This window comes from Ctenocephalides felis, unplaced genomic scaffold, assembly GCF_003426905.1.
Source record: "Ctenocephalides felis isolate EL2017-DRISC unplaced genomic scaffold, ASM342690v1 CF-g0.4_SCAFFOLD_01170, whole genome shotgun sequence".
NCBI classification, from domain to species: domain Eukaryota; kingdom Metazoa; phylum Arthropoda; class Insecta; order Siphonaptera; family Pulicidae; genus Ctenocephalides; species Ctenocephalides felis.
In genome coordinates this window covers 40,659,049-40,685,008 of record NW_020537324.1, presented here as the reverse complement: position 1 = coordinate 40,685,008, position 25,960 = coordinate 40,659,049, and the positions used below count along the sequence as shown (strand labels likewise).

The following is a 25,960-nucleotide window of genomic DNA, read 5'->3' as shown; positions in this document are numbered from 1 at the left end:
GCAACCAGTTGCTTTTTACTTTTCTGAAGGTGGGGTTAATAGTTCTGATTTAAAATCTCTTATTGTTGATGTAGATGAACAATTGCACGTGCATAAAACTTTTTTCTGTTCGTAGTAAACACAATGTTGATACTTTTTGATCTTTTATGGCAATTTTGATGATAACGTTTTCATCATGATCATGACACGGTTGAATGTAATGTTTAAAAAAACATTCATATAGAATCTATTCAAAGATTTCGTCAAATGCAGCTTTATTAATGATTGATTAGATAGCAAAATAACTATTAAATGCAGAGTTAATAAAGAAGAATGTCTCGTAAATGAATTTTAATCCTAGGAATTCAGTTTACTCTCAATTTTGATATCAATATATTATATATATATAAATATTATTTATAATATTATTATATTATGTTCTTATGATTTTTTGTTTATGAAGTATTTGTACTTTTTAACAAGTTATTTGTTCTTTTTAACTTTTTAAATTTTTGCATTATTTGTGATTCCTTCTGAATTTGTTATTCCGAACTACACAATCTCTGTTATATATTATTGATCATTAAGTAAATCATATTGATCGTTCCTTGTAAATTTATCATACCATTGTGAATACTTTTTTTAGTTATTTATAAATGTAAAATTATAATACTTATTATTGTGTATATAATGATTATTACATTTTAAAAATTTTAATTGTTATGTAAAAATGTTTGTGATATATTTGAAAATATATTTTGTACTTCGTATATTTTTTTTCTCATTTCCAATATAAGAAATTATTTAGGTTTTCTTATTTTGAATTACGTATGCGAACCATATCTAGGAATAATACCAGCGGTTGATTTATATACTGAACAAGTGCTGCCTCCTTTAGATCGCTAAAAATATTAAAATGGCGGTAATGTCAAATGGCCTCAGATAGCGATCTAGTTATGTTTACTTATCTATGGTCTATGGCTACGAGCATCCTACGATGATGCTACGAGCGTACTTATGTGACACTCACAGCGCCAAGTCGAACGATGAAAGCGATAGATGCATAGATAAAAGAAGAGCATAGATGATGACCGACCATGCGATGAAAATCATTTTGAAGGATGAAATCTTTGTTTGCTACTCTCTATGCTTGTTATGTTAGTCTATGAAAGTTGTTTTGCTTGATTGGCATACATTGATAATGTTTTAACTAATAATTTTATTACTTTTACCTGTGATAATTGACTTAATCGCAAAGTTATTTTTGAATGTTCAAGATGATCTATTTTAAATAATTTTTGCAATGAAAAAATACTTTGCACTATAGTATTAATAGTAAAATAATATAATTTGTTAGCAAATAGTGAAATTGAAAGAACGATGAGTGTTAATAACGCTTTATTATTTGCCTGTTCCCGGTGTTTTTCAAGACATCCATTTGAAGAATTATCATCAGTTCAGCAGCTTTGTAAGGTAAAAGATTTATGTACTTAAATTATCTACACATGATTTAAAATGTCATTCTTACTTTTAGGAGTGTCGAGGATCTTTTCCTGTTGTGAAATGCACGTATTGCAGATCAGAATTTCAACAAACGAAGTAGGTCTTTCGTATATATATATATATATATATATATATATATATATATATATATATATAATTTTAAGTGTATATAATTTTTCCATTTAGTAAGAAAGGACTTTGTATTTATTAACACATAATATTTATATATGAATGCCGGTTTGCAATAAGTGAGTTTGTTTCTTCTAGTTTGATGTTTTATAATCTGCCATTTTAATGGCACAAACAGTTCACACAGCAAGCATCACAGAGGATAAACACTATTATCAATCTAAGAAAATTATTAGGTAGTCGTTATATTGATAGTGAATTTGAATATGTACCAGTTTGTATTATGACATATTCCATACTTGTGGTTTTGAACTATAGCAGTAACTTTTAATTTTTTGTTTAACTTTCCCTAAATTAACCACACATTAACACAGTATATATATATATATATATATATAGGACACACACACACACACATATATATATATATATATATATATATATATATATATATATATATATAGTAGATAATCCTGCAGATGTTGTTTTGTACTCACGTCTACAATTTAAGTTCCAAATTTTTTAATATCCTATTCTATACTTTTTAATATTCTATTTAATGTCCTTCCATTTATGGCCTTATATAAATAGCATAAGCTATATACAAATTGGAAACTGTAGTTTTTTGATCAGTATAAGAAATTCAGAAAGAATAAATAATATCTACGGTAAAAGAACAATATCACTTTTGTTATTTCCAATTTATATAATATATAATAGTCTATAATTTTTATAATGACATACCCTATATCAGTTGCTTTTTGGAAAATACAATTTCTAAATTACATTTTTTTTACTAATAATTTAATAAACATTATTTTACTTAAAATCTTAGGTGAATTAATTTGTAAAATTTAGTTTACATTGGCACTATACAATCTAAGATCATGATGAAACAAATGAATTTTTGACACATGAAACAAAATTCTAATTCATTTTCTCAATAAGTAGAAATATTCTTTTGTATTTATATAAAAAGTAAAGCAAAATATAACATGAATAATTTTAAAAAAAAATGAATATGCATTTTTGGACATATTGTGTTATTTGTTAAACTAAATTATATAATTTCATAAACATGTATTGTATCTTATATTGTTTTAATTTCTGGCGCATCTCAGCTAGTTTTCGGCAATAATATTGTAGATATTACATTTTTCATATAAATTTCAAGTGAATTGACATTTTTGGCAGATGACAATTTTTATGTATCAAAATGTTTTCAATGTCAAAAATGATATGTTTTTTGCAATTTTTTTCCATTTATTTCTATAATATTACTAGTTCTTATAATCACATACATCCTAAAAAATTCCCTTAACAAACTTCAGAAAGATTTATCAAGATCCGAATAATTGTTTAGGAGGAGTATATATACATACATCACTACAGAAGAATTTTATATATAACTAGCTCACCCGGCAAACGTTGTTTTGCTAAGTTAGGTATTTCTAAGCAACTTCTAAAGCATAAAAAAAAGAATACTTTATTTTAGGAGTGTAAGGATGTATAGTTTGAATGGTACAGACAATGAGGTATTATAAACACAATAAACTCCAAAGTCTACTTGTATAATAATAAATTATATAATTCATAATAATAATATTCGTTTGACCATATTTTGTTAATACAATCAAACTGGAAGTTTTATACACTTTCTATAAAAATATGGTATCATTCAATCCAAGTCTTTTTTAGTCTTTAGCCATGGTCAATGTTCAGTTGGTCATTTTTGTCCCTCACAGATGTAAGTTTTTAAAGTGGTTATATAAAGAAAACTGTTGAATCCCACTCAAAATTAACATTACATTTTATAAAACAATTAAATAGTTAAAATTTATATTAAGGTCTCGTGAACTAAATCACAGTGCTTACAACCCAAAAAACTAACAACAAAAGGAAATACTTTTGTTATGGATTTTCAAAGATTACCGTTTATCTCCTGATAGCAAAGTCATAAGAATCAAGGTTATAGCTGGTTATACATCTTTTCCCCTCTAATTTCAAATATTGTTGTTGAACAATGCTAAACTTTACTGGTTTTTGAGATATTGGTGGTGGATCTTATTAACCCCAGATCTTCATATATTACTATCCATTCTTCGATAAATTCATAGAAATTTTTTCCAGTTTATTCTTCAAAATTAGTGGAAAATAACCATTATTGAATTATATTTTACATTGCATCATCCAATGAGTGTTGAAGTTCTTCACCTTTTTCAATTTGTAGAGTGATTTAATAAAACATGAATGATACCTGACTGTGTCTAAAATGCATGGATTTTGACATATCTTTTGAAAGGAATTCTTTCAGAATTATACTCATTTTTCTGCTATACTTGTTCTAGTACCCGAACTGTTCATACATTTAATTGAATGCGAGCATTATAATCATTTTTCAAAATATTTTATTCCAGAGAACTTGTAATTAGTGCATTGACATTTTTACAGATGTGTGTTCCAAAAGTTATATTATCAACCAAAACTTCTTATTTAAGTAGTGGTCTGTTATATCTGGGAATAAGTTATTCGACAAAATGTCCCCTTTGATCGACTCCAAGTTTAGGTTTTTATTTTAAATAATCTAAATAAATTAATTATATAATCTAAATAAAATAATTATATAATCTAGAAAATGTTTTATAAATACTAATGAATATAAAATTATGCAACTAAGACTGGACCAATTCGTACAGCCATTTTAACGTTTTACCCCGAATGTTATACAGCTATATAAAATGGACATTTCTTCTTTATGAATTTGCTTGAATATATGTAGATTTTCAACATTGAGTTTCGATATTACTTCTCTGAAACAGCTACGCAGCGCGATTGCTAAAATTTCAAAATACAAAAAATGTGTTTTAAAAGTCTTTTTTCATTTTTCAAAAAAAAGCTCTTTAAAAATGTAATTTTCAGTACGGGATGTTTCAGTAATTTGTCTTAAGGCACAATGCCATGAGTCACTAGTTAGTGTATATATGATAGTGCAAAATTATGTGCCATGCGCTAGCTACTGATGTAAGACCATATTTATGTAAGTTACTTTTATGTTTATATATGTGTATATGTCTGTATTGTATGTATGTATGTATATATATGAATATGTGTATGTATATATATATGTATATATATGTATGTATATATATATATATATATGTATATATATTTATTTGTGTATATATATATGTGTGTGTATGTCCGTATGTATATATTTATATATATGTATTATGTATATATGTATATATATATATATATGTATATATATATATATATGTATATGTGTACGTGTTTGTAAATGTATATCATATATATGTCTGTTTATGTGTATATTTATGTATATGTATTACGCCTTTGTATGTTTATATATATTTCTTTCTACTTATCATTTCTTTTGTTTGTCTATCTGTTTAGTTATAATTGTTATTGTTATAATTATATTACTTATATCTATAGTTCTTTTTCCAATTTCTGTCATTTTTTCCTAGTTCATATTAATTTTTCAATGTTCATTCTGTAGATCCACTGATGATGACATAAAATCCTATGTCTAAGCGTTTGGAAAAACTTAAAGATTAACTTCTAAATCTTTGCCTTTCATTTGATGTATTGCCCTTGAAGATATATGATTAATTTTTTAGAGGGCGCTAACTTTATTAGCGAGTGTAGGTGTTGTTTCCTTATTCACCAACGTCCCCGTACAATTATTGTTAGATTCTATAACAGATAGATGGGATGAAATTTCTTGTCATACTACACTTTCATTACATTGGTTTTTAGAATCTGTCAAGTTCTTAATCACAAACACCTATTTTGAATTTAATGACCATTTTTATCTTCAAATTTTTGGCACCGCCATGGGCTTCTCTATTTCCCCAGCCCTAGCGGAATTATCGTTACAGCACTTAGAAACCAGAGTTTTTAATTCCATCAACATAGACGCTTATTTCTATTACAAATATGTTGATGACATTATTACTTGTATCCCCCCTCAAAATTTTGACTTATTGCTCCACTCTTTCAATTCTTTTAATAAACATATTCAGTCACTTTCGAATAAGAACCAGATAACTCCATTCGCTTTTTAGGTGTCAGAATTATTAAAAACATAGATAATCGCATTCTCACTAACTGGTACCAGAAACCTACTTGGTCCGGTAGGTATTTAAATTTTCACTTCTACCACCCCTTTAGTATGAAAGTAGGAACTATCATTAATCTAGTAGACTATGATATTCTCCTTTCTGACAAACAATTTTGTAACTTCAACTTAGATCTAATTTTCAAAACCCTCATGCACGACTAACCCCCACATCTTATAAAATCCGTCAAAAACAATAGACTCACTATTTTAAAAAACAAAATAATTAACCCCAACCTGAGCTTAACTTCCACAATGGATAATGATTTTGAAGGTACAATTTGCCTGCCTTATATTAAGGATCCTTTATCCTTTATGGAAAAAACTTTTTTATAACGCAAATCTTCGTTTAGTATGCAACGTCGATTTAACGCTTAATTTCCTTTTCTCAAATTTGAAGCCGCGCACTAGTTCAAACGAATATCCAATGTGGTCTATAAGATCTCTTGCAATAGCTGCAATTCTACCTATATTGGCGGAACAGGACCAAACCTTATTAAACGTTTAAAAGAACACGACAGTAATTCAAAAAACAAAAATAAAGGACAAATGAGTGTTTTAGTAGATACAGTAGTCTCGGAATTTGAAAAGTGGCTCAATAAGTGGAAGATAAAAATAAATGAAACAAAATCTAGTCATATAACCTACATAACAAGAACCCTGGACTGCCCAAGCGTAAAAATACTAACAACATAGAAATTTGAGAGCGTAAAATATTGGGACGTTAGACCATGGGATTCATCTGGATAGAAAATTCACATCAAAATCAACGCACATCAAAATGAAAAGAAAATAGATGGAGAAGAAGTTTAAAGAGTTGTATTGATTAATTGGCAGGAATTCAAATATGTGTAATGACAACGAATTCCTTTTATATAAAACAATAATTAGAATTGAGCTATGGGCGTGCGCAAGCAATTCAAATATAAAAACTAGTTGGTATTGGTATTTTGCCTTGAGGCAAGTTACATGAACTTCCCGAAATGTGTAAATAATCAACTTAATCAATGAAAAATAAATTAATTTATGAGTGATTATAAGTATTCCGAGTGGATTTATTACACATCATTGCAAACAAACGAACGAACACATTAACTCCGTTGCGTTGCCAGGCTTGGCACGCGACGGGGTTCTGAATGCTACTCTGCAAAGTAATCAGGGAAATCGCAAATATATCAAGACAAAGTGATTTTTAAACTAGTGGTGTATGGCATCGTGCCTTAAGGCAAATTGCTGGAACCTTCCGTACCGTAACGAAATGATCCAGGAATATTAAATGTTTTCAAATAGATTATTATAAATACTGTAACATTGTCTAATATTTATAAGAATTATATGAACTGAATCAAAAAGTCAATTTGAGTAAATTCATTTAAAGTATATAAATGAGCTTTAAAACTTTAGCTAGAATTGAAATTGAAATCTGAATTATCGTCGATATAAAATAAAATGATTTTTTTTCCAAAAGCAATTGTTTTGTCCACACAAGCAGAAAGTTTTTTGAATCATTCGATTCGGATGCTCATATCTCTCAAAAACTGCAATTTTTTGTATATTTAGCTCTGTATCTTCGAAATGGCTGGGACTGCCTTTGCCAAAAACTAATAACCACTTCTACCAATAATTACAAATTGAATGTTTTTTAGATAATTCAAATATACTCCGTTCTCTCAAAAACTGGATTTCTATTTTCTTCACTCTTTGCTCTTTATCTCCGCAATGCGTGGACCTGCCTTTGCCAAAAACTAATCAGCATATTTCTCTATCAATAGAAATCGAATGTTTTTTGAACCATTCAAATCGGTTAATCCGTGCGCCCGAAAACGTAAACTAAAAATGAGGACACACAAAACATACACATACACATCAATTTTTTCTTAGGTATGCCAAAATATTCAGAAACCTTCAAAACGTCGAGAAATGCAAAAAAATTCATTTTCGATTTTCGGCCCATTACTATAACTACCCTACGGTAGATAATCTAACGTAGCTCGCTAATGTAATTCAACCTACGTTGAAGCACTTAAATATTATTTTCCAGAAGATGCAGAGACTTTGAAGCTTATGTGCCTATATTTTCCTTCCTCATAAAATAATAACACAGGTCAACAAAGAAAATGGTGCAAACGATTTTAATGCTGTTTTTAAGTATATTTGGGGCGCTGATTTCAAAAATGACATTGTTTTTTTTCTATGAGCTTTAGTTTTCAAGATACGATATATATGATATATTTTACGATATTAGGTGCGCAACTAAGTTCCCGCTGTTTTTTCGATGAAAATGTAACTTTATTATAAAAAAATGCATCAATTGAGTTCGATACAGTTCTCCAGTGATGGTTTCACTCGGTTTCAACAGCTCATAACAAATAACACCGACCTGGTCCCACCATATGTAGAGCATAACCTTCGCAATGAATATTCGGCCAAACCGAGATTTTCTCGTCTTTGGATTGCTGTAATGTATTCATTTTTTATCACCTGTCACGATGTGATGAAGAACCTCTTCTTTTCTCGCCGCTGGATCAGTTGTTTACAGGCGAAAAAACGACGCTCGACGTCTCTTGGCTTCAACTCACAAGAATCCGAAGTTTCTTGCTTCTAAATCACCCCCGACGCATGCTATAGCTTGGAAATGGTTTGATGGGTAACTCCTAATTCTAAAGCAAGATCTTCTTGAGTTTGGCACAAATCCTCTTCGAACAAGGCCTTCAATTTAGCGTTTTTGAAGGTTTTGGCCTTCTTTCACGAGGGTGGTCGTCAACATCAAAATCACCATTTTTGAAGCGACAAAACCCTTCACGGCATGTTGTTTCGCTCAGAGCAACATTTCCGTAGGTCTCGATGCACTTGAGTTCCCGTTTTTTTTGAATAGAAGACGAAAATCAACACTCCTCGCAAATAACGATTGTTTGGCATAAAATTGGACATATTCACTTAACCAGAAGTATATAATGCAAAAACGAAATCAATTATGTGTCGCAGCAGTTTGTTTACTTACTCTAAGCTTGCTTCAAGACGTTTTGGATTTGTCAAAATCGACCAACCCTTACTGATAGAGCCATATACTGACAAACAGCGAGAACTTAGTTGCGCACCTAATATAAGGAACGAAAGTACAGAAGAGTAATACAATTCCGAATGTTATTTTAATGAGATATGACTACTCGTACATACAAACTTACAAGACCCATTCGGTTTAGTTGGGACATTAGTTGACACTGTGAAAAGTTCTTTTCCGTGACGACCTCGAATGGACCTGGTTTCGGCAACTTCTTTGTATCTCAAAAACTAGAGCTGATACAAAAAAATGGTTTGCAGATTTGAAATCAGCGCAAAAAATACTGTAAGAATCAGCTCTAACATTTGAGGCACCAAAAAAAAAACTTTTTTTTGTTGGCCTGTGTAATTTATCTATTATGTTCATATTTATTTTAAATTTATTTATTTTTAAGTTTTTCTTTTATTTAAAAATCACTTCGCCTCGATATATTTATCAAACTCGATACATTATCAATGATAATTTTGAAATAGAAATTATCGAACTAAAATCTTCAGAATTATGGAAAACAAAATTTAAGGAATTACGAAAAAATCTGGAAGATGACTCTATGGAAAAATCGACAGCCATATTAAATTGTTGGATGACATTGCCGGAAAGATTTAATTGTTTAAAGAAAATTGCATGCGCTCTTCTTTCAACTTTTGGTTCCACATAATTCTGTGAACAAATTTTTTCTCACATGAAACATATTGAGTTCACAAAGAAGTCGTTTAACAACTAAACATTCAGAATCTTATGTAAAATTAATATAAGTTACAAATTATACCCCATATATTGAAATGTTAAGCAAACATGTGCAGGAACAAGGTTCGCATTAAAATTGTTTAGTTTATGGTAGAATGTTGTTATTTGTTAATAAATATGTTTAAAAGACAAATTTGGTTATAATTCTTCTCCCCTAAAACCTAATTTGTGGCCGCCTTAATTTTAGAATTAAGGCGGCACCCTGAATCATATTGATATGAGTGGCTTGGCACACCATAGTTAAAAGCTTGCCGACCTCTGATCTAGAAGACTATGGTATCTACCGCCAAAAAAATAATCATAAAAATCGTCGAAATTTTTTTTTAAAAAACTTTATTACAAGAAAACGGCCCGGCCGATCTCTACCAAAAACTAATCAGCACGATTTCCAACCAATATCTTTCGGACGGTTTTTGAATTTTCAAAATCGATTCAGAATTGCGGGCTAAAACGTAGACGAAAATTTTTTCGCTTTTCTGCGATTTATAAAGAAACGGCTTGGCCGATCGTCGCACAAAACTGACAAACAATAGTCCTCATCGAGATACATCGAGTGGCCTTTAAATTTTTGAAATCGGCCCAGCCGTTTTCGAGAAAACGTCGACTTACGGCCAAAAATCTGTTCACATACACACACACACACACACACATACTTTTTCCAAATTTGGTCTCATTCGATTCAGAATGGCTTGAAACGTCGAGAAAACATAAAATTAGCGATAATTTTAACGGCTGGGCCGATTTCAAAAATTTAAAGGCCACTCGATGTATCTCGATGAGGACTATTGTTTGTCAGTTTTGTGCGACGATTATCGCTAATTTTATGTTTTCTCGACGTTTCAAGCCATTCTGAATCGAATGAGACCAAATTTGGAAAAAGTATGTGTGTGTGTGTGTGTGTGTGTGTGAACAGATTTTTGGCCGTAAATCGATGTTTTCTCGAAAACGGCTGGGTCGATTTCAACAATTTAAAGGCCACTCGATGTATTTCGATGAGGACTATTGTTTGTCAGTTTTGTGCGACGATCGGCCAAGCCGTTTCTTTATAAATCGCAGAAAAGCGAAAAAAATTTCGTTATGAATATATATTAATTAATAATACAAAGAGCGCAATCGAAAACTGTAGGGAGCATTGTGAACGCACCCTGGTATCTTACAAATGACACTCTACATAAAGACTTAATTAGTTGAATTTGGTATTTTGCCTTGAGGCAAGTTACATGAACTTCCTGATATGCGTTAATAATCGACTTAATTAATAAAAAATAAATTAATTTATGAGTGATTAAAAGTATTCCGAGTGGATTTATTACAAATAAATGAAAACGAACGAACACGTTCACTCGGAGTATTTACCAAAAGGAAATTTTCAAAAATCAATAATTTTTATTATTGAATCGGTTTCCGTAAGACTTCAATGGTTTAGTATGTTCAATAAGACCAAGTACTCAATTGTTATATCAAGTAAAATCGTCTAATTTTAATTTTAACAAACGTAAAAAAACTACTCATTTTCTTAAACTTTGATGATTTTTTAAATTTAAACTACTTGTTGTAAGGCATTAATCTTTCAGTAAGTTCTATCGCCAAAAGAAGTTCCATATAAATCGGCTTTTTTTTGTCAACAGTTAATTACAAGAAAACGGCTTGGTAGATTTTCACCTAAAACTAATCAGTATCATGCCTAACTAATATCTTTCGAACAGTTTTTAATTTTTTAAAATCGATTCGGTAGTATGAGCTTAAATGTGGATGAAATGTTTAACTTTTTTTTTTCAAATTACAAAGAAACCGCTCGGCAAATCGTCCCCATCGAGATCCATCACCTGGCTTCTAAATTTCTGAAATCGGTTCAGTTGTTTTTTGAGCAAACGTCGATGAAAAGTCTAATTTTGACAAACGCCAAAAAAAAGATATTAATTTTTGCAAACTTTGACGAATTTTAAAAATTAAATGACTCGTAGGGCCGTGATATTTTAGTATGATCTCTAGAAGACCATGGTGTCTATCAAAAAAAAAATCATAAAAATTGCCTAAAAATTATTTTAACACTTTATTACAAGAAAACGACCCGGCCGATCTTTACCAAAAACTAATCAGGTCGATTCCCAACCAATATCTTTCGAACGGTTTTTGAATTTTCAACATCGATTTGGAATTGCGGGCTAAAACGTGGACGAAATTTTTTTCACTTTTCTGCTATTTACAAAGAAACGGCTTGGCTGATCGTCGCGCAAAATTAATCGCTAGTCCTCATCGAGATACATCGAATGGCTTTTAAATTTTTGAAATCGGTCCAATCGTTTTTGAGAAAACGTAGATTCACGGCAAAAAATCTGTTCACATACACGCACACACACATACACACACATACTTTTTCCAAATTTGGTCTCATTCGATTCAGAATGGCTTGAAACGTCGAGAAAACATAAAATTAGCGAATCGGATTTTTCGATGAAAACAAACTTCTCCTTCGGGAAGTTAAAAATAAAAATTATTAATAAAATGATAAAATAAAGGAGCAAAAAATACCACGAAAAATCACCAGGTTGCCCAAACAAATATCTAAAAGAATTAAGCGAGGAATTTCCTACTCGAAGATTGAAAAAAAATGGCCATACGATTTTGCCGAAAATTTTTCTTTTAACACTTCATTAAAAAATAACGGCGCGGCCAATCTCTACCAAAAACTAATCAGCACGATTTCCAACTAGGGTTTATACAAAAACCGACATTTCAGAAAACCGGGTTTAGTCGGTTTTCGAATTTTTTAGAAAAAAATAATTTTTGCTGAATATTCTGTAGTAACAAAAAAATATAACAAATAAAAGTGTGATTTAAAGCAGTTTTCGGCTGAATTTATTTAATGTTCAATTTTATGGGTATAATAAAGAAATAATAGATGATCTGGATTAATTAAATTTGAAAATGATTAATCGTTATTCAAGCTTAATTTTCACATATGAGAATATAAATATTTTTATGATAGTGAAAGAAAAGTGTTCGAATCAATGAAAATAATACATTCTTAATAAAAAAATTTAACTATTAATTGAATAAAAAAAATAGATACATATTGATACATACTTGTTAATGTAAAGTTTAGTTTTAAAAACAATTAAGCAAAACCCTGAGTTTATTCTACTCCAAACAATTTTAATTAATTAATTTCAAATATTTAATTTTTTTTTTGTTTAAGGGGTAAAAAAGTATGTTTTTTTCCATTTTTTTCGGACGGAAGGAAAAGTATTAAAATCATGATATTAAAGATAGTTATTTATTGTACTTTAAAGTAACAAAATCAAATATAATTGTAAAAAAAAAAATTAAAAATGGCGGTACCACAGCCATTTCGGCGAGCCGCGTCAAAATCCGCGACACGCAAAATAACTGCAACAATTTGAATTTTTTTCACTCGAATTTTTTACAGTATTTTTCCATCTAGAATGTTTGTCATTTTCCATTTATACAGTAACAACCGATATTACGCTAAACTAGTAGTGCCTTAAGGCAAATTGCTGAAACTTCCCGTACCGTAATTAAAAATCTTGGTAGGGAATCCAGAAAAACTTACACAAAATGTGTACACATTATCAAAATCTCTCAATTTGATGTACATATGTGCAATAAAAATTTTTGATTGCCAAATGACATTTTTTTAACTTCCCGTAGGGCAAGTTATAGTTGTCGCAAAAAAATCGAAAATGAAAATTTTTATATGTCTTTACGTTTGAAAGGTTTCTGAACATTTTGGCATACCTTAGGAAAAATTGATGTATGTGTGTGTGTGTGTGTGTGTGTGTGTGTATGTATGTATGTGCGGATACAAATTCTCGTCGACGATTTCGGGAACACCGATCAACCGATTTAAATAATTCAAAAAACATTCGATTCATATTGATAAGGAGACGTGCTGATTAGTTTTTGGCGAAGGCAGGTCTAGCCGTTCCGAAGATACGGGGCAAAAAGTGCCAAAAACGGTAACTCAGTTTTTAAGAGAACGGAGCGTCCTATTGTAATAATTTAAAAAAACATTTTACTTGTATTGAACAACTGATCAAATTTTCATAAAGGCAGGTCTAGCGGTTTCGGAGATCTAATGAAAAAAGTAAAAAAAAAGCCATTTGGCGGTCAAAAATGATCATTAGACATATGCACGTCAAATTATCAGATATTTTATAGAGATTTTAACAATAAGTATAAATTTTGTTTGCATTCCTATGGGTTCCGTACCAATAATATTCGTTAGACGGCGACGCGGCGCTTACGCGCTTTGACATTTGGTCTCTATGCAGTTATAGAAATTAAATTAAAAAAATATGTCAAAATAAAGAAAACATTTTTTTTCAAAAAAAGGAATTTTTTGTCAAATTCCTAGTTTCTCAATAATTTATTTTTTTCGAAGTAATTTTTTTCAAAAATGTTAATCGTTTTTAAAAAAATAATATTTGGTACGGAAAGTTAACTTAAACTTATTTTTATTGAGAGTCTATAACCGTTGGACCAGCTTTCCCAAAAATTTAATCAGTTCTTCACCTTGTCAATACAAATAAAATGTTTTTTGAATCATTAAAATCGGACTCTCCGATGAAAAACTGAGTTACCGTTTTCGGCACTTTTTGTCCCGTATCTTCGAAACGGCTAGGCTTGCCTTCGCCAAAAACTAATCTGCACGTTTGTTCAAAAACGCCTGAACCGATTCCAAAAATTTAAAACCCAATCGATGTATTTTGATGTGGATCATCATTCCTCAGTTTTGTGCAGCGATCGGCTGAGCCACTTCTTTGTAATTTGGAAAACAGAATCGATGTTCAAAAATCAAAAACTGTTAAAATTAAATTAGACTTTTCGAAAATACTCCGAGTTAACATGTTCGTTCGTTTTCAATTATGTGTAATGAATCCACTCGGAATACTTTTAATCATACATAAATTAATTTATTTTTATTGATTAAATCGATTTTTTACACATATCGGGAAGTTCATGTAATTTGCTTCAAAGCAAAATACCAATACCAACTAGTTTTAATTTTCAGTTTAAAAAACTAAACATGTTCTCTTAATATGTTATTAACTTCCCGTAGGGTAAGTTATTGTAATGGGCCGAAAATCGGAATTGAAAATTTTTACATTTCTCGACGTTTTTTGAAGGTTTCTGAACATTTTGGCATACTTTAGAAAAAATGGATGTGTGTGTGTATGTATGTATGTATGGATACAATTTTTCGCCCACGTTTTCGGGCGTACGGATCAACTGATTTGAATGGTTCAAAAAACATTCGATTCCTATTGATAAGGAGATGTGCTGATTAGTTTTTGGCAAAGGCAGGTCCAGCAGTTACGAAGATAAAGAGCAAAGATTGCAGAAAATAGAAATCGAGTTTTTGAGAGAACGGATCTTTCGATTTGTATGATCCAAAAAACATTCAGTTCGTAATGACGGGGAAAAGTGGTTATTAGTGTTTGGCAAAGGCAGACTCAGTCATTTCGAAGATACGGAGCTAAATGTGCAAAAGTGGCAGTTTTTGAGAGAACTAAGCGTCCGATTTAAATGATTAAGAACTTTCTGCTTGTCATAACAAAATAATTGATTTTGGAAAAAAAATTTGTATATCAAAAATAATTCAGGTTTTATTTTTAATTCTGACTGTAGTTCTAATATACTTTAAACAAATAATTTCAACTTTGCAATTCAGTTTATATAATTCTTATAAATATTAGACAATGTTACAATATTTATAATAATCTATTTGAAAACATTCAGTATTTCTCGAACATTTCGTTACGGTACGGGAAGTTCCAGCAATTTGCCTCAAATCACGATACCATACACGCTTACACCCCACTAGTTGAATTATTTAAATCGGTTGACCCGTGTTCTCGAAATCATCGACAAAAATTGGTATCCGTACACACACACATACACACATATGAAGGCTCGTAACCGTGTAGGAAATAATAAAGCTTCGGGATTTGATAGAATCCCTAACATAGCTTTGAAAACCATCATTAAAGCAGCACCATCATTATTCCTAGACGTCTACAACACATGCCTGAAAGAAGGGGCTCTTACCGGAAAGTGGAAACAACAACGACTTGTACTTCTCCTTAAGAGAAATAAGCCACTGAAAGAACCGTCATCCTACCGTCAAACTGCATTATGGAAGCTCTTCAAGAAAAGAACGTTCCAGGTTACATGTGTTGGGTAGTGGCAAGCCATTCCACGGATGGGGTCCTGATATACGACACGGAGAACGGCTCGAAAAAATATAATATCAGCGGAGATGTCCCTCAAGGCTCAGTTCTTAGGCCACTGCTGTAGAATGTAATGTACGATGGGCTTTTGAGACTAAAGATTTCAAGACGGGCCAAACTAGTGGCATATGCGGACGGCGTAGCCGTAGTTATCGTCGCGAAATATCTAGACGAAATACGCCATTTGTTCAACGTAAACTTCGAGATAGTAAATCGCTGGATGTGTACTGTTAATCTTCAACTAACTAAACAGAAGACAGAAGCAGTACTCATCACCAGTAGAAAAATCATGGAGACTACAAAGTTGAAAGTCGGTGAACAAGATATCATATTACAACCTTATATTCGGTGCTTGGGAGTGATGCTTGATGCCCGATTAAATTTAAAAGAGCAGGTACAACAAGTAAGCGACAAAGCATCAGCAGTGAGTCCTGTCTTGCACGATTAATGCCTAATATCGGTCGTTGACACTAAGCATTGAGGATCTCAAAACCGAAGAACGTTGTAACATCTTAACTACAACATTGGCAACTACAGTGGGATTCCGCAGAAAAGGGTAGATGGACGCACCGTCTCATACCTAAGATTGACATTTGGCTGAATCGGAGGCATGAGAGGTCAACTACTATCTAACGCAGAAGCCGCCTCGACACGGCTGCTTTCGGGCTTATCTTCATTGCTTTAAGCCCGAAGAGTGCTTAGTTTACAGGGGAGTGTCTGAGTGTACGCGCTTTAGTCCACAGCAAAATAAACGGAAACAATCCTAAAGCAGAGAATTTGATCAGAAACGCTAGCAGTGCTATTGTCAGAAGCAGCCTCATTTTACAGAAATCCTCATAGCACTGCGTCACATTGAGAGGAAAAGAGCGAGTGAAATCAGAAGAAAAAGCAGTTGCTAGATCCTCCCCCCGCGAAGTAATGCCTAACGGAGGTTTCCCTGGGGTTACAAGGCCTGAGGAAAGCGAAGGTTTTAGCCGGTATTAACATTGCTGAGTCCGACTTATCCAGATAATTTGTAATGTAAGAGGTATCTACCACAAATAATATGTATGGTTTACCCACTGCGATGAATGTCACATATAAATGTTTATGGGTATTATTGATTGTCATTGCAAGTGCCAACTGAGTGATAAATCTCAATTTCTTCACTTGAATTTCAATTATACAGTAAAAACCAAATCAGCCACATCACATTTAGAATGAATTCATTTTCAATATATTAATTTACTTCAATTCCAAGGAGTATACAGTATTCTTTATCTTTATGTATTTTCTAAGTAATTCCGCAAAAGCTCATTGTCTCCCCTTGTGACTTGGCGTTAGGCGTTTGGGTATCAATTATATTATTTACTTCCAATATGCCAACTGATTAATATTGTGGTTATAGAATCATATATTGTCAAATTCAGACACATATTAGAAATTGAAATGTGTGTGCCCTGTCAGGCATAGGTAATTGTTGATTGTTTCTATATTAAAATATTTAATATATTATCAATATTCATACCAGTAGAAAGATTCGTGTCAACATTAATGTAATTTAATTGCAATAGTCGCCATCTGTTTTTGATATTGCGCCCAGTTGAGAGAGTGCAGCATTTTTTACGTATGTGGCATTTTGGTAGTAATAATTTTGACATATTTTTGACGTGCTTTAATTTCTACATATCACATTCATTAAAGAAAAAATAGCATATGAACACATTTATATTTCTGCATATGTCAAACTGAAATATATAATTTCATCTGCTGAAATACTAACTTACATTATTGAAGTAAAACTTCTTTAGGCGCAACTAGGGTGTAAATCCGCACAAATGCAACGAAAGTGCGTTACGGCAGATAAGATAAGAGTCGAGTGCCAATGATTCGTCATTCGCTCTCGATGATATCGTTTCTATACGGGTCTATTCTGATTAGTCGTCGCATAGATAAATAAGCATAAATAGATCGCTATCTCGGGCGATTTGACGTTACACTCATTTTAATTTACCAATCGATCACTACTTGGCAGCACATGTAAATACGGTATGTAAATTAACCCCTGGTATCACTTCTACATTTGTATATAAAATCAATACAGCCCAAAAATCTGAAAAAAAAATAATTATTTGAAATAACAACACAAAACATACGAAATACAAAATATATTTTCAAATATATCACAGACATATTTTTGAAGAATTATAAACTAAACAGAAATAACTGTCTACTATTAATTAAAGTATATTACAGACATATTTTTAAAGTACTACAAATTAAAGAGAAATAACTTATTCATATTAATTACTTAATGACTAATAATAATATATTAAAAACTTAAAAACTAAGAAGTGAAAAGCGCACGAGTATTGACGATGGAATGACAAATTTAGAAGGAATGATAAGTAATGCAATAATTTAAAAGGATAAAAAAACAGCATGTTTTTAAAAAAGAACGAATTCTTCCGAAACAAAATAATCCTAAAAACATATATATATATATATATATATATATATATATAAATAAGTCGGGTTTTCCTTCCTGACGAAATAACTCCAGAACGCACGAACCGATTTCAATTTTGCATTCGTTGGAAAGGTCTCGGGCTTCGCAAGGTTTATAGCTAAGAAAAGTAGTGGTGCATGGCATCGTGCCCTAATGCAAATTGCTGGAACTTCACGCACCGTAATTAAAAATTTGAGTAATGACATTAGTGAGAATTACCAGAATTATGCTTGGTTAAGCAACGAGTCTTCCCGCAACGAATAATGATGTACACGCCCTGAATTTAATCAAAAATTGCTGGCGATTTGGTGACATACCAATAATTCTGAGTGGTCTTCCGTTTGACTTCAAACGATTGCAATTTCCAGTTCAAAATAACAAGTCGCAAGGCCAATCGCTTAGTGTTTGCGGGATAAATTTCAAATAGATTATTTAGAAAATCATTGTTTTGCACATGGGCAGTTATACGTTGCCTTTTTACGAGTTGGAAAACCATCCGCTTTGTTTATGTTAACGTCAGAGCAAAAAACAAAAAAATGTAGTTTACCAAGGAGCACTTCAATGAAACGGATAATTTGCGGACTTTCATTTACTTAGAGAAGTTCAACTAAAAAACACTTAATTTTTGTAATTGAAATAAATTTATTACTGTTGTATAATAAAATCAATTTTTTTCTTTTCAAATATAAAACAAACAAAAAATTTCTTCATCTTTCTCACGAAACCATCTGGTGGCGAAACGGAGTTCGTCGGGTTTGCTAGTATATATATATATATATATATATATATATATATATATATATATATTGATATCCACAATGAGATAAAACTAAATTCCTAGGATTAAAATTCATTTACGAGACATTCTTGCTTATTATCTCTCCATGTAATAGTTATTTTGCTATCTAATCAATCCTTAATAAAGTTGTATTTGACGAAAACTTTGAATAGTTTCTGTATAAGTGTTTTTTAAACGTAAGTAACCAAAACCCTGAACTACTTTTAATTTATATCAATTGTAGCTCAAACCTATCTATCGTTTTAATCCAGTTTTTACTGCAAGGAGGTTTATTTAAAACTATAATTAAACCCTTGCGTTTTATAAACTGCCTGGTCTTTGAGTATGATCGAGACAATATCAAAATTTTTGCCCTTACATTTTAAGTTTCCGGAATATTTGAAAACTTCTCAGAACATTGTATACTCTGTTGGAATTTATCCTTTAAATTATTGCATTGTTTGTTAATCCTTTTTAATCCCGAAACAAAATTTAATGTATCATACATCTTCTGGGTGTTTTGGCACTCCTACGCCTTATCACTGCATTCTGAGGCAATTTGCAGCTACCACCAAGGACTTATATTGAATATATTGTTATATCATATTAATTGAAGATATTGTTATTATCATATTAATTATTTTTGCTGCAATTATTATGAAAAAATACCTTGGATTCTGACGGTGTCAGAATAGGTGACTTTTAACCTGCACTTGACAATCTCAGGGTTGCTGCAAAAATCTTTTTCAAGGTTTTTAGGCTTTCATCTCCTAACTAAGAACATAAGATTCATTTATTAATATTTTTTTGCAAATGGTATTGAAGTATTTAATAGAGTTATAATTACTTGGCCTTGTCCTTGGAGTTGCAGATTGTTCTTCTGGTTCTGTATGAGAGCATTCTCCAGTGACTTGAAAACTATTCTGTTATTGCCGTAAAGGAGACGCTTCTAATTGGTTTCGATTTCAAATTATCTTCGTCTTGTGCCACAAACCGAAGAGTTAGGTCATCCATTAAAGGATTATTCGCCGTCTGCATCCAAATTGAAAGCATCTTTTTACATATATATATATATATATATATATATATATATATATATATAACAGTTTAATAGTATTTTCATGATACATATTAATTATATGCATAATACATCATTATATACATACCTAATAATTAGATGCCGGAAAGACATGCATTTTTTATTATATTTGGAGTTATAACAATTTGGCACATTACACTTTACCATTTTAACTTGATAATAAATGAAAAAAGTATTCACCGAAACATAAGTATATATAAACAATCACAGAAAAACAAATATAACAAATCTCAACTACAATACGCGATGACAACTTATAGAAAATGGCGATCAAATCAATGCAGATCAAGCTAGGCTAGATCAATGAAATTGGAAGTCGTAGCGCCATCCTTCGATCATTTCGAATACCAATCCATTTCAGAACAAGGTAATCTGCATTTGTTCGGAGATTACCGGCCATGAGTCGTCGCGTATGTGAACGTTGTCAACGTTGTATGCGTACCGATATCCACAAGGAAATTAAAATTAATTGAAATAAACATTTAAAAATTATATTGTAGTAAAAATCTTGATTTAATGAAAAATGTCTGAATCAGAAGAATATTTTATCCTGTACCTTGGAAATATTGATTAATAATATTAATAATTAGTAAGTTTATTGATTAGAAATTATTTCTATATTATTCGTAGTTTCTATAAATCTTTGAAGTTATTAAAATGGAAAATATTTTTTAGGCAAGACAGATATTACAGATGTTCAAAGAATGAGATTATATCGCCAGCGAAAAAGTAAAAAAATACAAGCAGTCAATGAATGTATGTTAATTTTAATTACATGAAGTTCTTCAAACACAATTATATGATGAGTGAAGTTGCGAAAACAACATTTGTTTAGGCATTGTTTAACATAATCCACTGTGTGAACGAATATTATTGTATTTTTGTGCGTATTTATAGAATTTATTAAAACTCTCCTTCGCTACTCAGGTTGTTGGGTTATAATTTAACCCTTGTAGCTGTGGACTGTATTAAACACTAATTTATTTGTATATTATGTATTTGTTGCAGTTCTAATTACAATCACTGATTTGTCACTAAGTATTAATGAAAGAAGATATATATTTATGTTTATAGGTTATTTACATGTTGTTAAGCGGACTTTACTTTTAGAAGTGAACAACTAGTTCCATTAAAACACTCCGCTACCCCCTCTACCAGGTGTAGCAACCATTCCGTGTAAAGCTTAATGCTCTGAAGTTTTGTAACTTTCATGGCCAATATAATAAAACGAAAAGACGTCCGAACAATTATAGAATTTATTAATCAGCAATTACTTCAATTCTCTAATGAAGGTTTGCTTCTAAATGCTAATTACAAATGCCATTGAAGTATGGCTTTAATTACATTATTGTTTCTAAATATTATACATATTTTTAATACCGTTATAAATATATAATTTATAATTTATCATTATATAAATGTGTATAATGGTTGACACTATTAAATGTGTGCATCACGAGTGTTACCATATTACTAATAAACATTGTTCAAAATTGTTGTATAATGTATTTATTTTTACTTAACTTAAAATTGCTACTTTGTACAGTAGCAAATAAGTTTTACTTCTATTGCGTGTGATCCTTTTGCGCACTCTTTGTTTTTGCTAAAATTGCTATTTTTGCAAGTTAACTATGTACTGTGCGTGCACATCGGGAACTATGTCTACAATGGGATAATCCTGCCAATAAGTGATTATGCAAGAATAAAACGATAATTTAATCAGTGGTTTCATTTGCATCGCCAATATCTAAGAATTGTTGTGAAAAGTTTTAACGGATGAAGCGGATAAATTAATGCTCAGAAAAATCTTTATACAAATTGTGTAAATAGCATTCACAAAAGAGACGATAATTGATATTGAAATGGCAATTATGAAATAGGGATTTGTATAGGAAAGAAAATTTGTCCCAAAATAAGAAAACGATGTCAAGGGTGACAACCCTTGATTAAATTAAATTGGCTTTTATATAAAATTCAAGCTTCTCTTTAAGTTAAGATAAAGATAATCTGAAATAAAATTTTGTGAAAAAAAATTCTGTGAATGAAAGCGGTGTGAAAAATTATTCGACTACTAAAATGACTGTTATGTATAGGAATTTGTGATTGAGGAGTAAAAATTTAGAGTTGCATGTATTTCTAAATTTCTTTCTTTTTGAATTTAAATTATTAGAATTGAAATATGTTGTTAAATATTTTTTCTAATTGATTTATTTTACCGATTTTCTTTTTTCTTAGTAAAGATAGTACATCTACAATTTGTAAGAAATGTGAGCAGAATGTTAAAGCTTATGGAAAACCAACAGCCTGCGAATATTGTAATATAATCGCAGCTTTTATTGGGTCCAAATGTCAACGATGCACTAATAGTGAAATCAAATATGGCCCTGCAGTCACTTGCGATCAATGTAAACAGCGTTGCGCTTTTGACCGGAATGATGACAATAAGAAAGTTCGTGAATATGTTGATCAATATTAATATATTTAATTATTGAATTTTTGATCCCATTTCCTTCACAGTGACATTTTTATTTTAGGTTGATGGAAAGTTATTATGCTGGTTATGCACTCTATCATACAAACGAGCATTAGCTAAAACTAGATTATCTGAATCTGAACGGCGGCGTGCTAAACAAAGAGTAGCAAAGATGTCAAAGGAGCATGCTAAACCGCGAGGGCATAACAAGCGTCCAAATAGAGTTGATGTAACAAAAATAGTGGAACCTGAGACTCCACCTCCCAAAGTTGTCAGGACAAACACTGGCGATGTGGATCCGAACTCATCCGATCATGTTGTTGCAATGACTCAATTAAAAGAAACAATAGCAAGTCTTAATAAAAAAATCATTCAGAAGGACGCTCTTATATTAGCCAAAGAAAAACAAGTAAGATGTGATTGGTAGATGATCATATAAATATGGAATAATTAGTATTAAGTATAAATTAGTAATTAGTATTAATTATAAATTTATTTGCTCTTAAATCAACGAAAAAAACGTCTAGAAATCAGTTGAAGGAGGTTTTGATTTTCATATTGAATCGGATCATTCGAGTTACTCGCTTGCATGCAAACCATTTAACTTAACAGGATGTAAAGTACTGCGTCATTGTGTTTCTTAATGCTTATTTTTGATAATAAATTGTGGTTTATAATTTGGTTTTAGAGGCCAAGTAGTTAGATTTAAATGGTATATGAATAATCCACTCAAGATTATGAAATGATAGTTTTAATTTTTTGAAATATATATATATATATATATATATATATAATATAACATATATAATATGTAATATATATATATATATACATATATATATATATATATATATATATATATATATTAACAAAGTCTAGTAATCGGGCATAACATCAATGAAAAACATGAATTTCTTTCAAAAATTTATTTTAAATCCATACGTTTCGGCTATAATCCTAGCCTTCATTCAGTGGAAAAAAATTATATATATATATATATATATATATATATATATTGTATGATTCTGAATTTGATGTTGACATATGTATTAACAAAGCCTAATAATCGGGCATAACATCAATAAAAAACATGAATTTCTTTCAAAAATTTATTTTAAATCCATACGTTTCGTCTATAATCCTAGCCTTCATTCAGTGGAAAAATTAGTTGATCTTAGTGTTAAATTGGAAAATTTTTAATAATCCATGGTATCAGGATATGGTAATGCACTACACTATGTATTATAAACATTAACTTGAAATTACACAAAATTTTCACAAAATACCGATTTGAAAAAATCACAAATGGATAGTGTGTTATTCGTAGACCGGTTGAAGATGTAAACGAAAAAACGAAAAACGAAGATGTAAATGAAAAATGTTACATCTTCAACCAGTCTACGAATAACACACTATCCATTTGTGATTTTTTCAAATCGGTATTTTGTGAAAATATTGTGTAATTTCAAGTTAATGTTTATAATACATAGTGTAGTGCATTACCATATCCTAATACCATGGATTATTAAAAATTTTCCAATTTAACACTAAGATCAACTAATTTTTCCACTGAATGAAGGCTAGGATTATAGCCGAAACGTATGGATTTAAAATAAATTTTTGAAAGAAATTCATGTTTTTTATTGATGTTATGCCCGATTATTAGGCTTTGTTAATATATATATATATATATATATATATATATATATATATATATTTATATTTCACACAACTGTTAAACACTAGAAGACCAACAAAGCATGTCTAACTTTATTCAAGTAATGGCAAATTCAACTCAATCAAATTGACGTCTTATAGAACTTACTGAAATATTTCGGCCTTACGACAAGTAGTATAATTTTAAAAATTTATCAAAGTTTGAAAAAATGAGTAGTTTTTTGACGTTTGTTAATATAACAATTAGAGGATTTACTTTGTATAACGATAATAGTACTTGGTCTTAATGAACATACTAAACCATTAAAGTTAATAAAAATTATTAATTTGTGAAAATTTGCTTTAAGAGAATACTTACTCCGAGTTAACGTATTCGTTTGTTCATTTTCAATTATGTGTAATAAATCCACTCGAAATACTTTTAATCACTCATAAATTAATCTATTTCTTATTGATTAAGTCGATTATTTACACAAATCGGGAAGTTCATGTAACTTGCTTCAAGGCTAAATACCAATACCTACCAGTTCAATTTTTTTTCTCAAAAAAAAAAATTTTTTTTTTGTATTTCGAAAATAATTCAGATTTTAATTTTAATTCGGACTAAAGTTCTAATATACTTTAAACAAATAATTTCAACTTTGCTATTCGGTTTATATAATTCTTATAAATACTAGAAAATGTTACAATATTTAGAATAATCTATCTGAAAACATTCTATATTCCTCGAACATTTCGTTACGGTACGGGAAGTTCCATCAATTTGCCTTAAGGCACGATGCCATACACGTTTTATAGAAACGTCTGCCAAAAACCAATTTTCATTTTTTTTAATTTTCCTTCGTCCAATACCTAGTTTATTGTTTTTACTAAACCGAAGGAGAAGTTTATGTTTTCATCAAAAAATCCGATTCGCTAATTTTATGTTTTCTCGACGTTTCAAGCCATTCTGAATCGAATGAGACCAAATTTGGAAAAAGTATGTGTGTGTGTTTCTTTTTTGTATAGCGAAGGAAATGCCTTTAACTTTATGCATCCCAGACTGGTGTTCTGTCTGGGTATGTCGGACTCAATACCGCCCTGGTATAATACCGACTAAAACCTCCGCTTTGCCCTTGCCTCTGGTCCCCACGGAAACCGCCGTTAGGCATTACTTCGTGAGGGGAGGATCTAGAATATTATAACTCTTAACTTGATTTTATACTCATCTTTTAAATGGGCGAAGTCCCATTCGTCCTTTCTCTTTCTATAGAGTGCAGGTCAATTAGCACCACTCGCAAATCCGTCTATGGCGTTCCAAGCAGCTTCACTTGTCAGCATCACTTTAACAACATTACCTGGGGTAATGATTCGTCTTAATGTCTATTCCACATCGTAGAGCACCAAATCGCGGGCACACGAGAACACATGCTCAGCATTTCGATTTCGCCCAAACAATATGAGCCATCCGGCGAGTTATCATGCTTGAAGCGATGTAGGTAGGCTCGAAAACAGCCGTGCCCAGATATCATTTGCGTAATATAATATTTTCTTTTTCATTCTTGCGACTTAGCCAGATTTTGATGTTAGTAATGAGACGATGCGCCCATCACTGCGGCATCCCACAGTTGCTGCCATCAATGCTGTTCTGC

General features: G+C 30.9%; 1 protein-coding gene across 1 annotated transcript in view; it reads left to right on the top strand.

The window, feature by feature from the left end:
• The first annotated feature begins 1,197 nt into the window (after nucleotides 1-1,197).
• LOC113366293 (protein FAM76A) overlaps nucleotides 1,198-25,960 on the top strand; it is a 49,013-nt gene continuing 24,250 nt past the window's right edge. Inside the window, exons 1-4 of the mRNA XM_026607875.1 lie at nucleotides 1,198-1,452; nucleotides 1,514-1,578; nucleotides 22,415-22,628; nucleotides 22,714-23,061. Of these exons, the coding sequence (XP_026463660.1) occupies nucleotides 1,360-1,452; nucleotides 1,514-1,578; nucleotides 22,415-22,628; nucleotides 22,714-23,061 (720 nt within the window). The 5' untranslated portion in view covers nucleotides 1,198-1,359. The remainder of the gene's footprint in view (nucleotides 1,453-1,513; nucleotides 1,579-22,414; nucleotides 22,629-22,713; nucleotides 23,062-25,960) is intronic.